This window comes from Penicillium roqueforti (assembly GCF_015533775.1).
Source record: "Penicillium roqueforti strain LCP96 04111 chromosome Unknown scaffold_01, whole genome shotgun sequence".
NCBI classification, from domain to species: domain Eukaryota; kingdom Fungi; phylum Ascomycota; class Eurotiomycetes; order Eurotiales; family Aspergillaceae; genus Penicillium; species Penicillium roqueforti.
Genome location: NW_024067565.1, coordinates 717,537 through 742,196, shown reverse-complemented (window position 1 = coordinate 742,196; position 24,660 = coordinate 717,537). Strand labels below are relative to the sequence as shown.

At 48.7% G+C, this 24,660-nt stretch overlaps 11 protein-coding genes across 11 annotated transcripts; 5 read left to right on the top strand and 6 right to left on the bottom strand.

Moving 5' to 3' along the window:
* Positions 1–230: 230 nt before the first annotated feature.
* LCP9604111_673 (uncharacterized protein) lies at positions 231–1,469 on the bottom strand (the record flags this gene model as incomplete). The annotated part of the gene is made up of 7 exons (XM_039070450.1): positions 231–340; positions 394–435; positions 491–564; positions 631–1,010; positions 1,064–1,140; positions 1,199–1,235; positions 1,296–1,469. The coding sequence occupies 7 exons, from the start codon at positions 1,467–1,469 to the stop codon at positions 231–233; spliced, it is 894 nt and encodes a 297-aa protein (XP_038933221.1).
* A 1,350-nt stretch (positions 1,470–2,819) lies between these two features.
* On the bottom strand, positions 2,820–5,033 carry LCP9604111_672 (uncharacterized protein; the record flags this gene model as incomplete). Its single annotated transcript, XM_039070439.1, has 3 exons — positions 2,820–3,950; positions 4,005–4,850; positions 4,908–5,033. The coding sequence occupies 3 exons, from the start codon at positions 5,031–5,033 to the stop codon at positions 2,820–2,822; spliced, it is 2,103 nt and encodes a 700-aa protein (XP_038933220.1).
* A 271-nt stretch (positions 5,034–5,304) lies between these two features.
* On the top strand, positions 5,305–5,746 carry LCP9604111_671 (ATP synthase subunit e; the record flags this gene model as incomplete). Its single annotated transcript, XM_039070428.1, has 3 exons — positions 5,305–5,325; positions 5,390–5,582; positions 5,685–5,746. The coding sequence occupies 3 exons, from the start codon at positions 5,305–5,307 to the stop codon at positions 5,744–5,746; spliced, it is 276 nt and encodes a 91-aa protein (XP_038933219.1).
* A 447-nt stretch (positions 5,747–6,193) lies between these two features.
* On the bottom strand, positions 6,194–6,990 carry LCP9604111_669 (CSN8/PSMD8/EIF3K family protein; the record flags this gene model as incomplete). Its single annotated transcript, XM_039070416.1, has 3 exons — positions 6,194–6,462; positions 6,533–6,714; positions 6,776–6,990. The coding sequence occupies 3 exons, from the start codon at positions 6,988–6,990 to the stop codon at positions 6,194–6,196; spliced, it is 666 nt and encodes a 221-aa protein (XP_038933217.1).
* Positions 6,991–7,311: 321 nt separating this feature from the next.
* Positions 7,312–9,864, top strand: LCP9604111_668 (dolichyl-diphosphooligosaccharide--protein glycosyltransferase subunit STT3; the record flags this gene model as incomplete). Its single annotated transcript, XM_039070405.1, has 6 exons — positions 7,312–7,441; positions 7,492–7,515; positions 7,605–7,685; positions 7,768–8,361; positions 8,417–9,542; positions 9,594–9,864. The coding sequence occupies 6 exons, from the start codon at positions 7,312–7,314 to the stop codon at positions 9,862–9,864; spliced, it is 2,226 nt and encodes a 741-aa protein (XP_038933216.1).
* A 435-nt stretch (positions 9,865–10,299) lies between these two features.
* Positions 10,300–10,737, bottom strand: LCP9604111_667 (uncharacterized protein; the record flags this gene model as incomplete). Its single annotated transcript, XM_039070394.1, has 3 exons — positions 10,300–10,379; positions 10,537–10,661; positions 10,724–10,737. 3 exons carry the CDS (start codon positions 10,735–10,737, stop codon positions 10,300–10,302), a joined length of 219 nt encoding a protein of 72 aa, XP_038933215.1.
* Positions 10,738–11,301: 564 nt separating this feature from the next.
* LCP9604111_666 (RNA-processing protein PTA1) lies at positions 11,302–13,933 on the top strand (the record flags this gene model as incomplete). Its single annotated transcript, XM_039070383.1, has 8 exons — positions 11,302–11,639; positions 11,722–11,887; positions 11,941–12,071; positions 12,124–12,327; positions 12,379–12,727; positions 12,778–13,619; positions 13,677–13,747; positions 13,809–13,933. 8 exons carry the CDS (start codon positions 11,302–11,304, stop codon positions 13,931–13,933), a joined length of 2,226 nt encoding a protein of 741 aa, XP_038933214.1.
* Positions 13,934–14,491: 558 nt separating this feature from the next.
* On the bottom strand, positions 14,492–16,287 carry LCP9604111_665 (cytochrome P450; the record flags this gene model as incomplete). The annotated part of the gene is made up of 3 exons (XM_039070372.1): positions 14,492–15,198; positions 15,264–16,100; positions 16,155–16,287. 3 exons carry the CDS (start codon positions 16,285–16,287, stop codon positions 14,492–14,494), a joined length of 1,677 nt encoding a protein of 558 aa, XP_038933213.1.
* Positions 16,288–17,295: 1,008 nt separating this feature from the next.
* On the bottom strand, positions 17,296–18,758 carry LCP9604111_664 (uncharacterized protein; the record flags this gene model as incomplete). Its single annotated transcript, XM_039070361.1, has 2 exons — positions 17,296–18,623; positions 18,674–18,758. 2 exons carry the CDS (start codon positions 18,756–18,758, stop codon positions 17,296–17,298), a joined length of 1,413 nt encoding a protein of 470 aa, XP_038933212.1.
* A 612-nt stretch (positions 18,759–19,370) lies between these two features.
* LCP9604111_663 (uncharacterized protein) lies at positions 19,371–21,330 on the top strand (the record flags this gene model as incomplete). The annotated part of the gene is made up of 3 exons (XM_039070350.1): positions 19,371–19,476; positions 19,539–20,174; positions 20,237–21,330. The coding sequence occupies 3 exons, from the start codon at positions 19,371–19,373 to the stop codon at positions 21,328–21,330; spliced, it is 1,836 nt and encodes a 611-aa protein (XP_038933211.1).
* A 514-nt stretch (positions 21,331–21,844) lies between these two features.
* Positions 21,845–24,146, top strand: LCP9604111_662 (Zn(II)2Cys6 transcription factor; the record flags this gene model as incomplete). Its single annotated transcript, XM_039070339.1, has 7 exons — positions 21,845–21,993; positions 22,042–22,319; positions 22,372–22,685; positions 22,739–22,819; positions 22,889–23,496; positions 23,546–23,728; positions 23,780–24,146. The coding sequence occupies 7 exons, from the start codon at positions 21,845–21,847 to the stop codon at positions 24,144–24,146; spliced, it is 1,980 nt and encodes a 659-aa protein (XP_038933210.1).
* Positions 24,147–24,660: the final 514 nt, after the last annotated feature.

The window sequence follows — 24,660 nt, the reverse complement described above, 5'->3', positions numbered from 1 at the left end:
TTTGGCTCATTCATTATACACTTAAGAGATAGAAATTATTTTTTTATTAATGAGTCCCCGCAACCGTTTTATGAGAGCCACTCACCTCCTCGTCCATAAGGATTGACCATCTCTGATCCTCCAAATCTGCTAACGAGGAAGGCGAGGAAAGCAAGGACGGCAAGCTACTCCAAGATTTTTTTTTGGGCAAACTAACCTCTTTAGGACGCGCAATGCCTTCCTGGCTTTCACTATTTGTGGGTATTCTTCTCAAATACCAGGCCAGGTGTTGAGTTCTGCGAGAGGTGGAGCGAGAGAATGTTGTGTGAAAACGCCGGGGCATGACTCGCCGTGGCATGACCTGAGTGAAAAGGGGCCAAATGCTGATAATGCAAGCAGCGATGATAATCAAACCTCCCTCGAGGACCGTTAGGATACCAAATTTCGCCGCGAACCCTAGTTTGTTATAGATCAGTCCTCGTTTCGATCCAAGTCCGGGATTGGTTCTTACACGTCGGGTCCTCCTTAGCGAGACCTGATTCGGCAAAGTACATCACCATTCTCAAGATGCTGGCCACATTTCCTCTAATGTCCCATCAATACTATGTATTTATTTCAAGCGCAGATGATGGCAAAGTTTGAATCACTCACAGTCCACCTAACAGAAAAACACCCGTCAAGGCCAGTTTCTGTTTTCTAGATGTATGCAATTTCCACACAGTCGGAATTGGCATAACAAGGATTAACACACCAGTGAGGACATTAAATGGCGCAAGAATCCGATAAGCGTCGACTGGATCGATGCACGATCCGCCGGGGATGCTTCGATTCCACATGTACGCGAATGGTCGACATTGGAGGAAATTCTCCAGAAGAACGCTGACTCCCACCGCGAGAACAAGTGAGCCCACTATGTAGACGAGGATCTGGAACTTTCGGGTTGTAAAAATGCGTAGATAGAAGCATAATAGGGCCATTTTGGCCATGGTGATGTTGAGAGGGTAATCGAGGACTTCGAAGGCAAGGATACACTAGATGCTGTCGTTAGTGCAATTCTCAGAGATCAAAGGATTGGGGTAAGTACCTTTCTCGTGAGAGCCACTTTATCAGGCATCCGATATACGTAGTCGAAGTGGTACCCAACTACGCCGATCTTGGCCACTGCATGATATGTGAGTTTCGTTGTTCTTCGAGATGGGTGCTGAGACCGTGCACCTACAGACAATAAAGAGCACTGATTCTGCCAAACTTGTAGCCTAGATAGCGGAGATATTAGTATGACTATATTCAAATAGCTATCTCCGAGCGGGACTTACCAGGGCAAGTAGGATCAGATAGTCATCGATACCAATTTTCATCCGTTGCATAAACCGAGTATAGAACCTCCCTGCAACGAAGACAACTTGCACCGCAGCAATGGCGGCAGTAGCTCCCACTATGGAATTGCCATTATATGGTTGTTGGCCACCCGGGTTCCAGTCGGCACCCATGATAACGAGGGAAGGGAAATTGAAATCTTCATCTGTAGGAAATTCTATGTTCTATAACCGGGCGAGGAAAAATGGACAGTATGGTATATTAAATAAGAAAATTCTTCAACAACGAACCCTTAAATCCCCGAAATACACCCACCGGAGATATATGCATATGAGGCAAGGGCCGTAGTCGACCATTGGAACACGTTTAAAATGGAGAACACATAGCAAGAGTGGTGTTCCTTCAAATCAACACTAGGCGCATGGCCGTTGAAACTCTATTATTTTAGAGTTGAGATCTTCCATGGAACGCAAGAACCGACTCTGTGGGTTTGGAACATATCTTGGAAGAGCCCTTCCAGAAATCTACCCGTGGATTCGTCCCTTTCTCATCCTCCATCTCGCCTCGAGATCGCTCCCAAATGGCTCAAAGGGGCCCTCGAAGTCAGATAATGTGACATCATGACATGTCCTATTGCGGGAACATGTCCGTGAAATATCGAAGCTGACAGGCTTTGGTTCACGCGGAAATTGTAGCCCATACGTATGTACATGAGGTAGCTATGGGATAGATTAGGTTTACCAGAAGCTTGGTTACCTCCCGATTTAGGCAAACGGTCGTGAACTGGTCTGGTTCCACATTGGCTTGCTTTCTCTTTTGGGTTCTGCCTCGGGGGTTTTAAGGTTTTTAGAATTATGAATAATCTCGCACCGATCTCGGCATTGCAGATCGATATTATCCACCAATGGATGGATTGAAACTTTTGATATCGAACAAGAATAGACACATACATGTATACGCTGACGTCTTCACGAATCCTGGATAGAAGGGAACTATGGACAGCCTTTTCATGTATTATTCGTTGCCTTCCAAGGCTATTGGTTCGATCTTGTCGGTCGAGATCTTCAAGACGCACAATAAGTTGTGATCATATTTGTATAAGAGTAAAGAAATAGTCAATGACGAAGGTTTGACTAGCTTAAGATACCAAATCTGCAGACTTGGCTGTGTACTGAGTATCATCGGGGAAACATTCTTGGCAGCAACGTCTCCCCCAAGGTGGTGTCTGATCTTGAGTCTGCCAGTAGATTGTTTTCACATATTTTTTATTATTATTAGTCTTCACGATCTTCATGGTAAAGGTCCAGTTGGAGATGAAGAGGGGATAAGGATCCAGGAACATGATGACGTTTGCAATGGCGATGAGATACATACACATGCACAAATTATGTGACCGAAGGGAAGGGGGTATATGGCAAAGAAGGGGGCCTCGCGGGGAAAAAGGTAGACGGGGAAGGTCGGCCCGCAGAAGAAAACTACATCGACAATCATCGGAAAAGACACAAGCCATTGGAGTGGTAACTCTAAGCCACTCGATCCTTATCTTTCTGTTCCAGCTTTCCCACAAGCCGCTTCATACCCATCCATTCGTCCGCCGGCACTTCCTCCGATAGGCCACACAGACCCTTGCCAACTTCAAAGACTGTAACGACACCATTGAGGCCACCAGTTGCCAGGCGGCGTCCTTCACGTTCGTCCCACGCAACCTTGTTGAGGCTTCGGGACATGATGTTGCCATGGGTATTGTCAACAACTTCACGCGCGACTGGCACTTCGGTATCTGAAGCGAGGTCCCAGACTTCGACGTTGCCGGCACCGTCGACAAGAGAGAACACACCAGGTTTGGTTGGGTGCCAGCGGGCATCGTAGACAACATCGTCACGGGTAATGTCGAGTATGGGCGAGACGACTTGCGATTGGGCCATGCCGGATGTGGCAGAGGCAGTCGTCGCAGGTGGCCGCACACGCCAGAGCTTCACACTCCAGTCCAGACTGGAGCTCAGCATAAGATCGCCAAGGTCTACGGGTCCACGACCGGGGTGGAATGCGGTAGACATGATTGGTGCCGTATGTCCCTTGTAGGCTAGACGGTGGTCTGTGCCCGACTTGGCACCGGCCCGATCGTACCGATGGCATGGGTAGATGACTCCCTCTTCAGTACCGACGATAAAGAACGTTGGATCAGTGTGGGGGAATGACATGGTGGTTGGAGCTAGATCCTCGGTCTTAGATGGGGGAGGTGTAGTCAGTTCCACACGATCTTGTGGGTAAGAGAGCATATCCATCGTCCAACCACAGACCACACCGTCCGTAGAGGCGGTCATGATATTGTGTGCATTCTGTGTGCCAACAATCGAGATACTGTAAACGGGATGGGCATGTCCGCCGCCCGATAGTGGCGTCTTTTGTACTGGAGAGCCTCCACCGGCGCGCGAGGAACGAGTGTCCCATACAAGCACTTGTCCCGAATAGGAGCCTCCAACAACAAGGTTTGGATGGTAGGGAGAAAATTTTGCCGTAAGGATATCGGATGTCGAGTGAAACACGTATTCCGGACGAGTTTGTAAGTGCTGATTCCAAATCTGGACAAGGCCATCGGGTTCGTGAGGAGCAGAAGTATTCTTGGTGTATGACGCAAGCAACAATTCAGGGAACTGAAGTTAAGGTTAGCATGAGCCAAAGCACATGTATTGGAAGTAGAAACTTGCCTTTGGAGAGAAGCTTAGGTCACTGATAATGCGGTTCTTGCTCCATCGTTCGTCCCAGAAATGACACACTTCATGCATTCCTCTCCTTTTCTTGCCAGTCTCCTCATCTTCTTGCAGATGCCCATCAGTTCCACCCAGCTCATAGTCTGCCAGTACATCGTAATCTTCGTCCAAAGCTCGCTCGATGACCTTTGAAGAGCGCTCCACAAAGTCTAGGAAATCGTTCGATGATGTGACTGCCTTTAGTTCGTCATCGTCGAGTTTGCGAAGGGGATATCGCAGCTTTGCCGACTGTGCAGCTGTGTTCTCATTATTATCGGTCTGACTGGTAGCTTGGAGCTCTTCCTCAATTTCCTTGCGAAGCTTCTGTCGGATTTCCTCGTCCCGCTCCCGGTCTCGTCGACTGAGACGCTTGCTCGACCGCGCAGTATCGGGCGACTCCTCATCATCCGAAGCGACAGACCCTTCAGGGGTCTCGGGCTGGAGATCTAGTCCGTCTGTTTGCACAGCTTTGCTATAGGTGACAACTTCCGGTTTGGGTGTAGATTTGTATTCGGGTTCAAGTTCAGGGGGCTGCGGGGCTTCCGTTGCAGATGAAATCCAAGGCTCATCTGTTGTCTGGACGGCAATGGACTGGGATTGTGGTCGCGACGGAGCTGCATATGTATCTGTATTCTCCCCGCTTAATTGGCTCGCGCTCAACACGGAGGTTGGCCGACTTCCTCTCCGCGACAGGCCATCGACGCCGTGGCTGAGGGAGGCCGACGCTGGGCGGTCGACCAAGCGAGAGATCAAGTCATCGAGATCGTGTCTATTCTCTGCGCGGCTTGGTATCGGTGAGATAATCTAGGAAGGTTGTTAGACCCGGACAAGCTCCGTAGTTCATTTACATGCCGCATTTACCTCTGAAGCATCCCCGACGCTGGTTCGGGAGGTGAATTCCTTCTGGCGCAGCTCCCGCTGCTTTTTGAGCTCGGCAAGCTTGGCCCGCTTTGCGAGAATTTCATCCTTGCGCTGTTGCATCGACATCTTGTACAATTATAGAGGGTTAGACCAGATGCGTCCACGTCCAAGTGTAGTACCTCCACTGCGCGTTTATTTACGGGGATGACTAATCTCCGTCTTCGGGAACTCTGGAGCGGTCCGGAAAAACTCGCGCGCGCAGAACATGAACTGAACCTCGCCATTTAACCAACCTGGAGATTTATTGCCATTGACGGTTGACACCTGTTGCACGGTTCCTTCTTCTTACACACATTATTCCCTCATTTAATTCCCGTCTTCCGGAAACCTCGCAGAAATGGCTAGCCAAGGTGTCAATGTGAGTACCGGCTAAGGGTTACCCTCTCCCCCGACGGCCGTTAACCACGTCTCCCAACCTACAGGTCCTCCGTTACTCGGCTCTCGTTGCTGGTCTCGTTTACGGTGTTTACCACCAGTCCTCTCTCAACTCGGTTACCAAGCGCGCAGAGATCGAGCACGAGTATGCTCGCAAGGAGCGCCTGATCGAGCAGGCCAAGGCCGAATACAAGAAGAAGACCCAGCCCCAGCAAGAGACCAAGACACAGACCAGCGGACGTACGTTTGATTCCCCTCGGATGATGCAATTCAGACAAATGCAACGACATCCGGAGCCGCCGAATATCTTCAAAACCCGAAGTACTGACCAAAACTCCATAGTTATCACGAATTTCGAGGACCCCAAGTTCGACCTGGAGGCCTTCTTGAAGGCTAAGGTTTAAATATGATGGATGGCATAGAGGAGGAATGCTATGCAATGATCTCTTTGCGGGAATCGCACCTCCCCCAGGGTATTAGACATGTTTTGCTCAACTCAGTTCCATCTTATTGTACGATTGTTTGGGTTTGATCTGCCCCGAGTTGTGGCATTGCGAGCGCAAGATGGAACGATTTTTTGTTTCTCATTTTTAGACGTTTTATCTGGGTCCTGTACATACCCTGGGCTGCCATGCGCCTGTACACTACAGTTGGACCACAAGCAAGAGCAAAAGATCGTGTTACATTCCGGCGTTACCGGTTGTCCCAGTATGTATCAGACCAATATCCAAAGTTGGTTTTAGCGTTCCTCTCGGTCCTCGCATCCCCACCGTAGGACAGAGGACGTAGCCATTGTAGTCCAGGTTTGGATCTACCAAATAACTGACATTCCTTCGTTGTCCAAGCAAGATTTACCCTGCACGCGTTCCCAGCATTGCCATTGCCTTATGGATCCCGTTGGAAGACTGAGGCTCCGCGAGCGATACAACGATAGGTTTGGTATACAGCAGCTTTGATTCCGGATCCCATGTCCATCCATATTTCGTGAAATTCGATATTATGTTTGGATCTTCCTCTTTGGCAAGATTTTGGTCAAGACCAAGGTGGGTTGCTGCTGTCGCTAGTCGTATAGCTTCGTAGGATCTGCTCACTGCGATCAAAGTCTTGTCTTGGAAGAAACCTAATTGCAGAATCATTGGTCAATTTAAGATCCAGCGGAAAGAAGAAGCTCATTTCGATGAGAAACATACTCTCATATCTCCGAACCAATGGCTGCAAAACGTCTGGCCATGGTAGTCCTCGGAGTACCTGGTAGACCTGGCCGTGTTGAGTCTGCCATACCGCTCGCAGTAAAGTCAAGCAGTTCTGTAGAGAAGGATCCTGTTGCAGCAGTGCTTCAGGAATTCGTTTCGTTAAGGCACGAGCTTCAGACCTGGGACCCGAGCTTCATTAGCAGTGTCGTAACTACCAATAGTACTCGCTAAGCAACTAACACTTGGTCGGTAAGAAGATGGATGAGAAAGAAGCTCGAGTAGAATAGGCTCAATAGTGTAGAGTCACTACCGCCTGTGTTAGCACTGTCACCCCTGGTAGAAATGAGGCATGCTTGAAGCTCATATCGCGACAGGGCCTCGAAGAGTTGGGACGGTGGAGCGTTGGAGGCCACTAGCTTTGAGAGATGCTCCGTGGTCAGCAAAGGCAGCTCCATGTGGGCATGTGAGGTGTAGATGAAGTGTAGATGGCTGTAGGAATACTGATGTACCCAATAGTGGCAAGTATATTGAGTCAAAATCTAGTCAAAAGAGCTCTAACAAATATTAGTGATGAGTCGTAGTATTGCGGGGAGCAATCGGAGGTGGCGCCTTTGGCCGGTGCCAAGACCTTCAGAAGTGACCACCTTGCGCAGCTCTTGCTCTTCCCATCCTTCTCCACGGCCCTCACCACTGGCATCTCAGCCCAATTCATTCCTTGATTTCATGTTTCTATTTTGATTTCTGACCCTGGACTTCGCTCCGTTTTCAAGGCCATCATGGCCCCGTCTTCGCTTGATGTTGTGTTGAAAGGCAGCTCCGGCCGCAATACGCGCGGTCTATTGCGGGTTATCATTCTCTGTACCATTGCCGCCGCCGCGGTGTCCAGCCGCTTGTTCAGTGTCATTAGTATGTCCCAATTGAGTTCCTTTATGATCAGTATGCTAACTATATTTTAGGATTTGAAAGTATCATTCACGAATGTATGATTTCCCTATGTTGCTGCACTGAATGCGGTGGCCACCTCGATAACCCCCGAAACAAACGAGATATTGATACCGTCTTACTCTAGTCGATCCGTGGTTCAACTTCCGTGCGACAAAATACTTGATCGAAAATGGCTTTTATAGCTTCTGGGATTGGTTTGATGACCGTAAGGCCCCTTCCCCGTGATTGCACGTCCTCCGCATGATACTATAAATGACATTGGGCTGATGGGAATGCTCGTGCTATAGGAACATGGCACCCTCTTGGGCGTGTCACTGGTGGCACATTGTACCCTGGCCTGATGGTGACCAGCGGCGTGATCTACCACATCCTTCGTCTCCTCACCATCCCCGTCGACATTCGAAACATCTGTGTCATGCTCGCCCCCGGATTCTCTGGACTAACAGCCCTGGCGATGTATCTCCTTACCTCTGAGATGTCCGACTCTCCTTCCGCAGGTCTTCTCGCCGCTGCTTTCATGGGAATTACACCCGGTTACATCTCACGGTCTGTGGCAGGCAGCTACGATAATGAAGCCATTGCCATTTTCCTATTGGTGTTCACATTCTACCTCTGGATCAAGGCTGTGAAGAACGGCTCGATCATGTGGGGAGCCTTGACTGCATTGTTCTATGGATATATGGTTTCTGCTTGGGGTGGATACGTCTTCATTACTAACCTGATCCCTCTGCATGTCTTTGTTCTTCTGTGCATGGGACGATACAGCACCCGTGTCTACATCAGCTACACCACCTGGTACGCCCTGGGAACATTGGGAAGCATGCAGATCCCCTTTGTCGGTTTCCTGCCTATTCGCAACAGTGACCACATGTCTGCACTTGGTAAGATTTTTTGGATTCTAAGCCATATCGTTGTCTCATTCTAACTATTTGATAGGTGTCTTTGGGTTGATTCAATTGGTTGCGTTTGCTGAGTTCATCCGAGGCTACCTGCCCGGCAAGCAGTTCCAGAAGCTCCTCACTTCTATGGTCTTACTTACGTTTGGCCTTGGATTTGGTGGTCTTGTCCTGCTATCAATCTCAGGGGTAATTGCTCCCTGGAGTGGTCGCTTCTACTCTCTGTGGGATACCGGATATGCCAAGATTCATATCCCAATTATTGCCTCCGTCTCCGAGCACCAGCCCACCGCCTGGCCTGCCTTCTTCTTTGACCTGAACTTCCTCATCTGGCTGTTCCCGGCCGGAGTGTTCATGTGCTTCCAGAAACTCAAGGATGAGCATGTCTTTGTGGTCATCTACTCCGTCCTTGCTAGTTACTTCGCTGGTGTTATGGTCCGTCTGATGCTCACCCTGACCCCCATTGTGTGTGTTGCGGCTGCTCTGGCCTTGTCATGCATCCTCGATAACTTCCTGGTTGCATCGACCCCTAGCACTGAAACCAAGGCTAAGGCAACTACGGATGATAAGTCACTTCGGTCAACCCGGAATCCTGTTGTCGGTATCTATTCCTGGTTTTCCAAGTCTGTCGTGGTAGCCTCGGTCACTCTTTACTTGCTTCTGTTCGTTGCACACTGCACCTGGGTTACTTCGAACGCATATTCCTCTCCCTCTGTGGTTCTGGCTAGCAAGCTTCCAGATGGAAGCCAATTCATCATCGATGACTACCGTGAGGCCTACTATTGGCTCCGCCAGAACACCCCGGACAATGCCAAGATCATGTCCTGGTGGGATTATGGATACCAAATCGGTGGTATGGCTGACCGCCCCACCCTGGTCGACAACAACACCTGGAACAACACCCATATTGCTACTGTTGGCAAGGCAATGAGCTCGCGCGAGGAAGTTAGCTACCCTATTCTCCGACAGCACGATGTCGACTACGTCTTGGTCGTGTTCGGTGGACTACTCGGCTACTCAGGTGACGATTTGAACAAGTTCCTCTGGATGGTTCGTATTGCCGAGGGTATCTGGCCAGACGAGGTGAAAGAGCGTGACTACTTCACCGCTCGTGGCGAGTACCGTGTCGACGAAGAAGCCACTCCCGCCATGAAGAACAGCCTGATGTAAGAACCTCACATCTTAATTATCCAAGTTACTGCTAACCCCATCAATAGGTACAAGATGTCTTATCACAACTTCCAGTCGCTCTTCCCGGCCGGTCAAGCCATGGACCGTGTCCGTAACACAAAACTTCCCAAGGAGAGCCCACAACTCAACACACTGGAAGAGGCATTCACCAGCGAGAACTGGATCGTTCGTCTATACAAGGTCAAGGACCTGGATAACCTCGGCCGTGATCATAGCAACGCAGTTGCCTTCGACAAGGGCCTCAAGCGCAAGCGTGCCACCAAGCACAAGGGCCCTCGTGTTCTGCGAACCGAGTAGAGATTTGTTTTCTAGATTCACGTTGAGTTTTCTTGTCTTGTTGGCTGTTGTGATTCGCTCTGGCATAGCTATGCTTCAAAACCATACCAATATACTCTAGGTCTAGTTACCTAACCTATATATCAATGCCTTTCTTCTCAGAAGGCTATTAAATAACTCTGCCTGTCACCTTCACTACGTGACATTGGCGATTCAGAGTTGGAGTAGCGAGGAGAAGTCGGGGTTTCTTTTTGGAGTTGGTAGGGCACATAGAAATAACATCCGTAGCCGAAATTCATTGTACAGCCTATATTCCAAATTCCTTCTGTGCACGGCAGCACAAATGCTGATATTATCGCTAATCCTACAGATCTGAAAAACAAGGTCTCCCTGAAGACTCCAAAACCCCGATGGCAGCGTTAACCGATCCCCAAGTACCGGTATGTTGGGTGTGCTTCATTTCTTGTCGGCGGGGGCATCGGGGACCTTGACATCGGCAAAGTCTTCTTGGCCGACAGCCTTGAGGGTGTATGTATCTGAAAATAGAAGCCGTATTAGCATGAGGTCCTGTCTCTTGTAGATATCGAGCCCGCTTCTCAGCGGCCAAGTCCTGGTGGCATGATCGTCTGCGGTTCGGAGATAAAGCAGCGCTGAAGCGGAAAAACATCGGTATCAGACACAGGGTTTACTCACAGACTGCAATTGTAAATGCGAACAATCCAAAGCCTGTGAGGGTATTCTTAAACAGATATGGGCGGCGGGCGCGCAGGAGGGCGGCACCGGCCCGGTAGTCCTTGCCGTAGTAGGTAGAGTTGAAGCTGGCACAGAGCATGATGTTAGCAAGATGAGACCTCTCTGAGTCTATAGACACTATACATACATTCCGGTAGCCATGGTGGGAATGTTTGTTAAGAGAGACGTGAGAGACAAGAAAGTTGAGGGCATAGAAGGCAGATCCGGAGGAAAAGTCTTGGCGTTGGAGGCCCAGACAACGTGATGCGAATTTAGATGTTTCTATTGAGATTAGATCGAGACTTTTGATTGTAATTGAGACACTGGCTGTATTAAATTCCAAGCAATTGAAGCATACAGAGACTTTGAGCTCGGTGCATCAAGTTTATGTAGAGATACGGAGCTCACATACATCGGAGGCTTTGTTAGCCGCCCTTTTGAGGCCTCGCAGCTTTTGTCGCATCTTTGACGACCATCAACTTCACTTCCCAATCGCCCCTCCTTCAGCACCCATCGCATAACCACTAACACTCTCCAACTTCGGAGTTATTTTGCCGCTATTTCCTAGTTCTGAGAACGCAAACCCAAGCTTATGCGCGTTGCTTTTGCAACTGCATCCGTGTTCTCCATCCACCCATCAACGTCCTCCCTTCCCCCAACACCTAGTCTACCAACTCGAATCCGACACGTCCGTTGCGTACCGGATACCTCCTCATTAGAGCTAGAATGGCTCAGCCCATGGACAATGTCATCGACCAGGTCGCCCAGCTCAATGCCGCCCGCAGTCTCGTTCTCGGCGATGCCGCCTTCTACCCGCAGATCGTCAACGGTATCCTTCCCATCGTCGGAGCTAGTACACGGTTGGAATTGCGAAGATGGGGTGCAAACTTCCTGGCAGAAACCTTTGCTAGCCCAATGTTAGCTGTTGCGCAGAAGGAGCAGCTGGCACCGAATGTCCTACAGACCATCCGCGAGATTCTAGAGTTGCCGGAAACAGACACGACAGTCCTACAGAGCTTGGTACAGACTTCAGCTAGTTTGTATCCTCTTGTCTTCAGACATGTGTAGGTTATTCCCAATCTTTCGTGGCTGCGACGCACGAGCGCGTTACAAACGTAAACCTCGTGCAGAGCTAACAATACACAGAGTGAACCATCCACAGGATAGCAAGTCATGGGAGACAATGACTGCCATTAAGCAAGATATACTTAGGAGAATGGACTCGTTTCCATGCCCGGTTAAGCTTTGCTGTGCCAAGTTCATCCAGCGTGTGGTCCAGGTTCAGACGCCTGGATTGATCTCGGACCCCAGGGTATGCTTGGCGGGTTATACAGAGTTGGATGTGTCGATACTAACTTCAATCAGCGACCGGACCAGAACGAGACGTCTTTGGCCGTTGTTCCCCGGAATCATGCTCTTCTGTCAATACCGAACCTGGAAGCGGAATCCTCAGGTCTTCTCGATCGACTACTTGGCGTTTTCCAAGAAGAGACTAGGTATGAGGATCAATTTATTTTACGAGTTGATCAAGATGCTAACACAAACCAGTGATGCTCTTCTTGTGAATGCGACATTAAACTGCCTCGCCCCTCTCATCCGGACACGTCAGTCCGTAGCAAACAAGATAATTAACACAATTTTGGAGTTTTATCCCGCGAAACACGTCCACGCGCCGTTTACTCCAACAATTCGCGTCAGCGTCAAGTCCATGGAGCGCACAGCTCGAGCTCTGCTTATCAATATCTTGAAAAAGTATGTTGTCATCCTGGCTGCGAAAGATGTGGTTTGACCTGACTATCATAGGAACCCGAACCACCCCTTAGCGGGTCGGATGCAAATGTACATTGAACGTCTAATGCAATCACGACTTGAGGCCACTGACGACGCTTCGCGGAAACGTGGATTGCCAAATGAACCTACCGACGGACTTGACAACGCTAAGAGGGCGCGTCTCCATGCTTTGCCTCCCCCGATGCTCAAGATTCCTCCAATGGCACCGGGGCCTGCAAGCTTTGACCGACTCTTCACCTTGACCGAGGACACCGGACTTTCCTCCTTCGACGTAAAACAGCTGCCAATTGATCTAGTCCTCAAGATTGTTGTACCGCTCTTGTCGCAAGTACATGATTCAACACTTGCACAAGCTGTCGATGTAAGTACCTTCATAGGAGTGAAGCCTTATCCTTTGCTGACATGACCTAGGCTGTTCGTACTCGATATCAGACAATCACAAAGGATCAAAACTTGCAACGGCAGCTACAACAGAGAGCAGCAGCCCAAGATGAGGATGATGACTATGAGCCTGAATACCAGCCCATGGACGTAGCATCTGTTATTTCAGAAGAGGCCAGTGCTGTTGCGGCGGAGGTAGCAGATCTACAACCAGAATTGGTCTCATTGGGTCCCTTTGTCCTGCCACAACCACCTCCATTGAGCGAAGAAGAGGCTGGAGAAATCGGACGGAGTGCTGTTGCGCGTGTGTTCGGAATGTTGAACGCAGCCGAAACATCGCCTGCGCCTGCCAAGGGTCTAAGCCAACAAAAGCTCGGTTTCGCTAGATTAGCAGGGAGTACATTTGACCGGGACGCATGGTCTGTTCTTCTTGCTCGGCTGGCTACACGGGCACCTGCCGGTCTCGAAAATGACCAGCCAACCAAGGGAGACGCCGTACGTAGGCAAACAACTATTGCCGACTCGATCCGCGAAACGCTCTATCGGTTCATCTTGGAAGATTTCCGAGGGCGACTTAACATTGCCATTATCTGGCTCAATGAAGAGTGGTATAATGACCGAATTCAAATGAAGAGTGCTGCCAATCAACGGGATGACACCGAGGAAGACTCGGAGCCGACTGTAGCTCTTAACTACGATACCTGGGCCACCCGACTTTTGGATGGTTTCCTAGCTTATTTGGACTCTCGAGATATCAAGGTGCTGGTCCGCTTTCTCAGTGAAGTCCCTGAGATCACAATTCCTATCACTCAGCGGGTGGCCAGCTTGGCCAAAGATCCGGAACGTGTGAACCTTTGCGTTCAATCATTGATGTATGTCGTCTTCCACTTTTTCCACTATCATGAACTCCCTTGCTGACTTCCTTTTAGGTACCTGATTATGTTCCGACCTCCAGCACGAGAGATGTGCTTGAACACAGTAGAGGATGTCTACCAGACTTGTAAATATACCCCCTCCCTAATATCCACTGGTAATATATATATCTAACATGCGACGAACAGACGAGGAATCCCGACCTGCTGCGGGCAAGGTCCTCACCAAGTGGCGCCCGCAAAGCACAGTGCTGAAGCCAGCAAATGACGCACCAGAATCATCTGAGTCAAAGCCTACTACTTCAGATCCATAATCTTGTTATTTGTACCATTCGATGAAAAGAAGATGATGACATGAGATGAGTTCTTCATTTTTCTGCAATTTGAATGCCAGGTAGGATTCTTCGGGCATTTTTATCTATATTGCACATGCCTTCGGTTTGGTGCCTTTTAGTCCCCGTTTCATTATACCTCTTTTCTAGTGTATCCATCTTACGGGTTTAATCTTCGAATATGTGACATCTACGGTGCCTCCATCTCCCTCACTTTGTCTTTTGAGAGAATGAATATCCGTTTATAGCTTCACTGCATTTTATCAAGACCTTCAATCTCATGCGGTCATTGGTAGCTATGCTTCATCTTGCAAAGACCGTCTGCCACGAGTATACTATTTTCCAGTCAAATAGAATTTCGGATAAAATCGCTTTTATACATCTCAAGAAAAACCTTTGCTTTGCTAGACGGGAAGTTCTTCGTTATAAACGAGATAATATATACATTCTCTATTCTCATATACATTCTATTCTCAAACCAATTGCTGTTGCCTAAGCCTGTTACTTAAACATCTATCATCTATCTATGCTAGGATGCTCTCAAACATCCGCTGTTGCCAATGTCTCCGTCTTAGGAGGCCATTTCACCCTCTTCTCCGCACGAACATAGAGGTTATTGGGGCGAATCAACTGGAACATGGGGTCATACTCGATGGGGTCATTGCCCTCCCGAGTGAATTTGTACCGGAAGATGAGCTTGGGGAGGAAAACCTTAACTTCCTGCAAGGCAAAGTTGAACCCAATGCACATACGCGGGCCGGTGGCGAATGGAATATACGCAGCCTTATGTCTGTTCTTGACCGCCTCGGTGTCCCAGCGATCAGGGTTGAACTGGTAAGGATTATCCCACAGGTCGGGGTTGTTGTGGATGTGGTGCAGCGCCGGGAGAATAACCGAGTCCTTGGCGAGCTTGTACCCTCCCGGAAGCACTAGGTCGACCTTAGCGGTTCGTCCCGGTTGGAAACTCGGGTTGTGGCGACGCTGGGTCTCCTTGATGTACTTATCGAGGAAATCGAGACGTTCTGTAACGTCTGCTGTGATCTCGGTGTTTTCGTCGATGCCATTGTCAACGAGTTCTTGGAGTAGCCTGTCTTGCATTCCTGGGTACGTGACAAGGCCGTAAATGAGCCAGGAAAGAAGTGAACTGGTCGTCGTGAAGCCGGCTGCGGTTGCGACGACGAGAGCCCAAATCAAGCTTTCCTGGGGCAGCTTCTCACCTTTATTGTCGGTTGCACGGATGGCATAGTCTGAAGCGTTTATTAGCATCCATGGATATAAGCAGGGGATTTGGTGATATATGATAGCCACTTACCGACCATGTTAGACGCTGTCAGCGCTGCATCTTGAAGCGGTAGGTCTTCAACACCACCACGTGCAGCTTTCTGAATGGATTCCTCCACCATCTTTGCAATTCTGTCTTTGATCGTTCGGAGCCGCTGTGGATCACCGAATGGCAGTTTACCATACCAATCTCCCTTGGATGCGACTTTCTTATTGAGAGAAAGAAGTTCAGCAATCAAATGCACCATCTCATGCAAATTCGCGTCCGGAGAGTCAAAGTGGTGGAAATCCAAGCCAAGCGTGAGCTTGCCCACTGCTTGAGCTCCGAGCTTCAGCATATACTGATACACATTCCAGGCTTCACCCTGCTCATCAAATTTATCGAAAACATTGAAGGCATCCTCCACTGTCTTCTGCATTGTTGGTGCATAGTGACGAACGGCCTTCGGGCCGAGAGCTGGCGGTAAAAACTTGTGGGCGACTCTCCACTCGGGAGTATCCGTATCTCCAAGGAAAACACCAGCGCTAGGCTGCTTTAGAGGATAGAGTGGATGGGCCTCATTAATCTTCTTTGTGAAAAAATCAGATTCGGCAAAAACAATCGCGGAGATAGCGGGGTCATTGGTTTGATAAGTCGTGCGGCCCAGATTGACTGTCTTGATGACCGGTCCGTATTGTTCGAAGAGACGCTGGTGGTTTCCAAGATGGTCTGGGTAGACTTCGAAGAAATTTCCGACATAGGGGAGGCCCTTCGGGCCAGGAGGATCACGGACCGCTTGTCCATCGATGGTGATGGCGACGGGAGTGGTGGCTGAAGTGATCTCCGAGACTTCGCTCAGCTGGGAGTCTTGAGCTTCGAAACCGATGCCTATCACGCGTCAGTAATTACCACATGAAATCAGAATAAGTCCTTCAAACTTACCATTTGGCTCAACGATTGCGAAGTGAGCTGCAATCAAATCCTTGAGTTCACCCAAATCACTTTTCGGGTCGACATCGATGTTCTTGGCGGAGGAGACTGGCTCTCCAAGGAGATAGAATTGCTTTGCAGACATTGTGATTGAGTGCTTTTTGTCTAGCCAGTTCAATTCAGGACCCTAAACTTATATATCAACTGCACAATGGTCATCACGACAGATCCCGGCCGTTTCATAGATCGGGAATTTATTTCCTCGGGTTGTGGGTCTAAATGGGCTTTTCCGATTGGCTCTTTTCTATCTCGGATGTCTCCCGTGTACCTCGGAACGGCCTGGTTCCTCGGTGATCTGCAAAATACATTTAGCTCAATATAGTTTATCTATTTTCAACACTCCGTCTGTAAACCAGACATTACTCATCTTCGGAACGTATGGACAACATAGGTAACTAGGTAGCTGTCAACTGTGGATCTAAGCAGAATATATCCCTATTCAGTAGCTTTCGGAATCCAAACCAGCTACAGAAGGCACAGGATCCCACGGAACATTTCGATATGGGGATGTGATCCCGAAATGATATTATTCTCTCTTCCGACTCCACTCTAAGTACAGACCTCTCGAAAAGTCTAGAACGAAGAAATACAAGAGCAAGTGGCCACGTATGTGACACCTGGCTATACTTGGAAGGGATGGATGTTACATGTCCTAACACTCCGATGTCTTGCTTTGATGCTTTTTCTCAAGAGTGCTTTCTACATGTAATTGTTTAGAGATTTTCCTTATAATTTAAAGGATAATGGATAATATTACGGAGTAGACATGTCACACTCCGCAATATAAGTAAAAATCATAAACTGTACAAAGGAATTTCCTATGTATGACAAGGGACATGGTGTATGAAACAAATATATCGATGAAAGAAGAACTTGGCAGCTATGGCCTGTGGGATAATCGAATAAGGCTACAAGTAGTAATCTACACGCAATCGACTTATATACATAAGTTAAGATGAAGCATTTTCAAAAATATATCAAAATAGAAACATATGAAATTCACAAACAGCTCTAAGTTCCTCTAACTCTAATATACAACATCTATAAACATGAAACAAAAAGAGAGATTATGTAATCAAAACACTCTCCAGGGCTAGAAGCAGAAGATCTGATCGGTCATCTTTCCGACAGCACTAGGAGCTGTGAAGCCCGCAGCCACCAAACTCTTCTTTGAAGCATTCACCATACCTGGTGGTCCACAAAGCATGATCTTAGTATCAGATGCTGGACCAGGCAATCTAGCAGCCATGACTTCTGCGGTAACGTATCCCTTTCCGTATTTCCAATTCTCATCGGGATGGTCAAGCATGTACCAGAGCTTGAAGTTCTTGGGATATCCTCGCGCAAAGGCTTCCAATTCGCGACGAAGAAGAATATCCTCTTCAGTCCGGTTGGCGTAGATCAGACTGATTTCAGTCGTATCACGATCATCTTCACAAATCGCCCGGATAAGTTGGTACATCGGGGTGATTCCGGTTCCACCGGCAATCATACCAATTTTCTTGCAGAGACCATTGTGATATTTCATCCCGCCTTTCGGGCCCCGGAATTCCACTTTGTCGCCGACTTCTAGGGACTCAAGGTATTGGCCTGTGAGAATGCCATCTGGGTAGCATTTGATGACTAGCTCCAGTTTTCCAAAATCCAGGTTATTGGATGTCGGAGTATAAGATCTTGAGACAGCAGCTCCGTTGACCATGGCTTTGATAGCAACATGCTGGCCGATTGGGAGTCCAATCACATCCCGTGGATTGGCTAATTGAAATACGAAGCGGTACACATTGGGCGAAAGTTGATCTTTTTGGACGAGCGGGAGTTTTTTGTAGACTTTGGGCTCTAGGAAACCCTTCACAAGATGCGGGTCTTGCTTCTTGATTGTCGATGCTTTCATGTGGGGAGGGTACTTGGTGAAACCAGAGTCGACTTTGGTGAACTTTGAGAGTTGGTTTCCAATAACACCGCCAATAGTCGCGCAAGCCAGAGTGGCAGCAGTGACTCCACTGAAGAATCCACCACGCAGAATGTTTCCGAATGGAACACGCACCTCGGAGATCCGTAGGGACGCCGGGGAGTGCTTAGTGCAGAAGTCGGCCAGGGTTCGGTGATTCTTCGAACAGACGTAAACCAGTGCAGTTGCAGCAAATGTGGCAGTAATTGTGCTCGCTGTTTTGAGGGTGATTGATGACTTCTTAGGTGTCTCCGCAACGGAAGAGATTGGCTTGATTACACGAACGACCTTTTTGGGTTGGACAAATTCGTGCGCATCCTTGATGTTGCCGACCAAGTATGTGTCCAGGATCTCAGATGCATCCTCTGAGTGACCGACATCCTCAAACGCAACTGTTGCATCTGTACCGGCGACATCTACCAACAAATCCGCACCACCGGGATGGTCTCGCACATAGTCTGTGATGTCGTACACTGGGTGTGTTAGAAGATTGAACAAGGTAGCTCAAGGAGGGAAAGATTACCTTTTCCATGAATGATGACAAAAAGATCGTTTTTTGTGTTGTGAGCTGCTACTTCGCTCGCCTCGAATTGTTTCAAAGATGCCATTTTGTATGGAAGGATGCAATATCAATGACGGTTGTGCTTTCAGCGCGACAATGAACTAGAGGCAAATGCTTTATATTGTAGTCTTAGAGGAACCATACGCGCCATTTATTCTTTTCTATCCTATCAAAAATTTCTAATTGGCATTAGCCCCCAGGGGATTCTATATGGGTTCCGAGGTAAACTACCTCGGGATCGTCCTCCATAAGATAGTGGATCCCAAGAAAGAGATCGACTTGGTCCACACACACTAAGCATTGCCTTAATGACGCCTTGGGATTATGTAGATCCACCTGCACAAATCCTCTTTTGATGAAGAATTTCCTTGTTCATCATATTTCCACGGCCCGGGAGTTTCCGAGGATCAAATTAGGATACCGATCCTCGGCCTGCTGGCGGGGCCGATGTCCCCTTGATCTTCCTTTCGGTCGGGATAGTGGATACTGGTATTCCGAGGGTGGTACAAGATGGCAAAGTGACAATGGCGGCAACGATAGGGCATATAAGGAACCCATCCGCCACTGGGATTGAAGATACCAACTAGGCTACTTTACACTTTACACTTTACCCTGTATACTTGGCACTTGACATTTTACATTTTACACTTTACACTTGATGAACACTTTGCGTCGCAGCATGGCATCACACTGGGTACCTCCGAGCAACTACCGCAACCGCCCAGTCACCATTCTGGGTGCCGGCGTACTCGGCCGCCGAATTGGTCTGTATCCCATCCCACGTGTTATTCAATGGATAGAAGTGTTGACAAACTTCGGCTATTAGGTTGTATCTGGGCTTCAGCCGGCTACGATGTTCGAATTCGAGACCCTAGCTCGCAGCAGCGAGCAGACGGAATTGCATACATTCAGGAAAATGTCCAATCCTACGCCGCCAAAACAAAGCAAATCCCCGGATCCTTTGAAGCCTTCGAAGACATGAAGAAAGCCGTTGAAAACGCCTGGCTTGTGATTGAAGCTGTTCCCGAGAAGCTCGAACTTAAGATCTCCACTTTCGCTGAATTGGAAGCCCTCGCCCCGGAGGACTGCATCCTGGCTTCCAACTCATCATCATACAAATCTTCTGAGATAATCAGTCAGATCTCGGATGCCACCAAGAAGCGTGTTCTGAACATGCATTATTATATGCCGCCGTCGTGTATGATCGTGGAGCTCATGACCGATGGACACACTGCCCCAGAGATCTTCCCTTTCATGGTCGAGCGCTCCAAGGAAGCCGCCACAAGTCCATATGTTGCGCGAAAGGAGTCCACTGGGTTCATCTTCAATCGGCTGTGGGCTGCTGTGAAGCGGGAGGTCATGACTATCTTGGCTGAGGGTGTTTCGGTTCCTGAGGAAATTGATTCGATGTGGAATGAACTGTTCATCAAGGGAAAGAGTCTTCCCTGCCGGACAATGGACAGTAAGTCCTTCACTCGTCTCCCTAGTTTTGTGGGAAGTTGTTCGCTAACATAAATTGCCTAGATGTTGGCCTAGACACCGTCGCCTTCATTGAGAGTCATTATGTGCAGGAACGTGGGCTCTCCCCCGAGAAGACGGTCGACTTTTTGAAGGCCAATTACCTGGACCAGGGCAAACTGGGAACAAAGTGCTCGAAGGGTGGCCTCTATCCTGCTAGCGAGTCGACTTCTACTCCCAAGACTCCCGACCTTTTAGTGTTGGACATTGGACTGTCAGCCATCAAACCCGGCGTGACATCAGGAGAGATCGTTCGCTTTGCCGCAGACGGCACGCTAAAGAACGTGGTTCTCAAGGACCAATCCTTGCCTGATGGGCTCATCATAGACCCGATCTCTGGCCGCATGTTCTGGACTTGCATGGGCGCTCCAGGGAAGTTCGACGGAGGCGTTTACTCCGCCAACGTGGATGGAACCGACATCAAAACACTCATTGCCCCAGGAACTATCAATACACCGAAACAAATAGTCCTCCATTCCGAGGCGAAAACTGTCTATTTCTGTGACCGTGAAGGCTGCCGCGTCTACCGTTGTGCCTACGACGGCTCCAATCTCGAGGTTTTGATTGATAACACCGGCGGTGAAGCGAATCCACAGCACCGCATCTCCGACTGGTGCGTCGGAATTGCTGTGGTGCCAAATTATGGTAAATTCTATTGGACCCAGAAAGGACCCTCGAAGGCTGGCAAAGGCCGGATCTTCTGCGCCAATATCACAACCCCTGAGGGCGAGTCACCAGATGCTCGAAGTGATGTCCAGGTTGTTCTGGCTGATCTCCCCGAGCCGATTGATCTCGAGGTGCACGAAGCCACTCACACACTTTACTGGACCGATCGTGGTGAACTCCCGATCGGCAACTCACTGAACAAAGCTCAGTTGAGTGAACAAGGTCTCCTTCTGCCAGCTAGCTCCGCTCTGGGATATGATGTCATCACCAGAAATCTGAACGAGGCAATCGGTTTGATCTTAGATCCCGCCAATTCTCAGATCTATCTTACTGACCTGGGCGGATCTATCTACCGGACCGATATGGATGGCAACAACAAGGAGAAGATTTACTCCAATGATGACCGGGCCTTTACTGGAATTGCCCTTGTGTAAATCTGATCTGATGTACTATAGAAGTTTATAGAGGGTATATAGAGGGTATATAGATACTTTTTGCGTTTAACTTGAATATATGTTGTTTGAAGATTGTTGAGACCGTTGTTTGCTTCAGGTACAGAGTAGATAGGACCTGACTTCCCCACCTGGACTTCTCTCTCTCTTAGCTAGCGAATGCAACAGGTTTTCTTTCCCTCATTAAAGATTATTTTGAAAAATTTGCCTAGGTCACGATTCCTCAGACATCCTATATAACTAACAAGTCTCTGAAGATATATCTCTAACCTTTCAAATTCGATCTCCTCTTCCTTTCTTCTCTGTTCTTCCGTCTTTTTCGTAGTAAATACAGCCCCCTTTCCCTCTCTCAGGGTCATTCATAATTCTTGGGAAAAACTTACCTCGGAACTCCCGGGAAGAAACGGATCTCGGCTACCTCGGATCATTTTTAATTGACAACAATTCGGCGACCCGACCTTCTCGGCAGACCGATAGATCAATACTTGGCTTCGCCATGTCTACACGCCGCTATAGATCGGCCGCTGCTTGTCAGAATTGCCGTCAGCGCAAAGTCCGCTGTAGCGTGACAGTTACCGGTATTCCGTGTATAGGTTGTACGCAAGATGGCAGAGAATGTAGTGTTCCGCCGACGAAGACCCAAACGTGAGGTTTTCTTTCGATTTGGTAGAAGCTTATCGCTGACAGATATAGCATACGCGAAAGGCACACGCGTCGAACCGCGTCTGTCATTAACAGTCCACCTAGCGCAGGTTCTAATGGATTGATATCACAGTCTGCACTCCCACTTGATGCATTCCCAACTGCACCGCCTGCGCATAAAGACCGCCCTGAGCTGGTTGGGATAAGGAGTGTCTCTAATCCCCCGGATTATTCTCGGAGTCATGATGAAGAACAGACTGGCGTTGAAATTGCAACCAAAGTCCTCCGGAAAAACAACTACAAACCTGGCCAAGCGCCATTCTACACAGGTATGTAGTCACCGCGCGAGTGTTTTCACCCAAAACTAACCTGGAACTGAAGGTGATGTGCCTGGGTTTGGCGCTATCTTCGATGCATGCTCACCTTCACAGCAACCTGCACCAAGGCATATCCTGCTCACTTCCAAAACATCCGTTTCGCTATCTTCCGAGGATAAAGCATACCTGCAGTACAAAGGATGCTTCAATATGCCCCGAAAAGAGATCTGCGATCAACTTCTCCGGGCATACTTTCATCATGTGCATCCCATTATGCCGGTGATCGACGCTACGACACTTCCACACCTTTATCCCAGTGGAGATGGTCAACCATACAATCTGATATTACTATGGAGCATTTTCTATGCTGCAGCGAATGTAAAGCCTACCTCCTCCGAGTAGAACTGCAGTCAAGCTAATGCGGGATATAGCATCTTCCGGCCGATACTTGGAAATCAGAGGGCTTTTCGTCTAGGAAAGAGATGAAGGAATCTATGTACGCTCGTGCAAAGGTAAGCGCAAGCTAGCAAGCTAGCATTCTTTCTATTTCCGAGTTATGCTTGCTAATGGCCTGCTCTTAGTGCCTGCATCATAATGGGGGTGAAACAGACAACACAGTTCTCCTTCAATCAGCACTTCTCATGGGATTTTACCACTCCGAGGCTGATACCTACACCCAACCGTGGTTTTGGCTTGGTATTGCCATCAGCCTTTGCCAAACAATGGGTCTGCATCGTTTCTCTGCCTCGGTCTGCGCCAATTCCCCTATCACTGGGCAACAACAGCGTCTTTGGCGCCGTCTTTGGTGGATCTGCTTCTTTCGAGACCGTTGGCTAAGTCTCACAATGGGTCGTCCATTGAGGATCAACATGAATGACTGTAACACTGTACCGCCATCTGCGGATGATATGTTGGGTGATCTTGTCGGCTTACCCGAATCCATATCAGCAATATATATCCCGAAGGACCTACCGCAGCTAGCAGACTATTGGGTGACAATGATTCAACTCACTCAGCTTCTAGGGGAGACTCTCACCTTATGCTACCAACCCTTTGGGGCCAGTTCGTCTTTCCAACAGGTTGAAGCCCTTGAGCAAAAGATTTTGCGCTTTCGAATTCCCGAAGATCAGGAGACAAGACAAAGTCCACTTGCAACCTTTTCCTTGTATCACTTGCAGCTCCATTACCAGTGAGTGCTGACGCCATATCCATCCTTAACTGCTTCTGACGGTCAAAAGAGCATTCATAATCACCTTTTACCGTCCTTTCATAACAAAAGACCCAGAAGGGTTGCCCGTATCTCGCCAAGACACATGGCAAACCCACGTCCGCAATCAGATCAACATGGCTGCGCTACAGACCAATGCCATCCTTGATAGTCTGGCACAGGAGAAGCTGTTGGGATTCTCAGGCTCTATGACGTGAGTGTGCAACTCTTCTGCAAATGATATCTTATCTGACAATCACTCCAGGGCACCGCTGTTGGTCCCAGCAATGCACGTCCACCTCCTCAACTGCAAATCTCCGGATCCCGTTTCCCGACGTCTGGGTCTCAACAAAATTGAGGTCTGCATGATAGTCTTGGAACAGATGCAACACACTCACCCCTGCTCTTCGGTCTTCCGAGGTATTTTTCTCGAAGCCATCCGTTACATTTTCCCCAACTATACTCCTCAAACAGCGCTCCCTCAGTTGGCATCCGAATCTTCTCCACCGCAAGAAGTACCGACCGAGGATCCTATAGCAGGAATAACAATCGGCGAAGATGCCATTGATGCGTTGATGGATGAGGTGTCGATTTTCAATTTCTGGGAATCCCTCAACAATATGCAAACCTAGGCTTCTGGAAATATATAGAGAGAGAGAGAGGGTGTTCATACCTCCACCCGCCCCATAGATCACACCACTTCCCTTCGGTCAGACCACCCGGATCAGACCACTCCTTGCCTGAAATATTAGGTGCACCTTCCTAACTGGGAACCGCTCCTGCCCGGTTCTTCCCACCGCTACCCCGAAATTAGCAGAACAGTAGCTACCTGCATGTTGTATGTGAAAACCTGACTAAAATAAGTCACTCCTGTCACATCTTATTAGCTACGTTATCAACTGCCTGCTTCATCGTTGAGAGTTTAAAACCCATAGGACCCAGAAGGATGTATACTTTTTATGATAGATCTTTTAGCTACGCGAAAACCAGTCTACCATGATGGAATAATTTTTACTCTCTCTCGGCTCTAACCTTGAATGCATCCATGAGAGCTTTGAGGGTCAAGCGAATCAGTGAAGTGAATCTTAGCATCAGATCAGCTCCACTTAGGATAGATAGTGGCGCCGCCATGGTTCCAACGTTCAG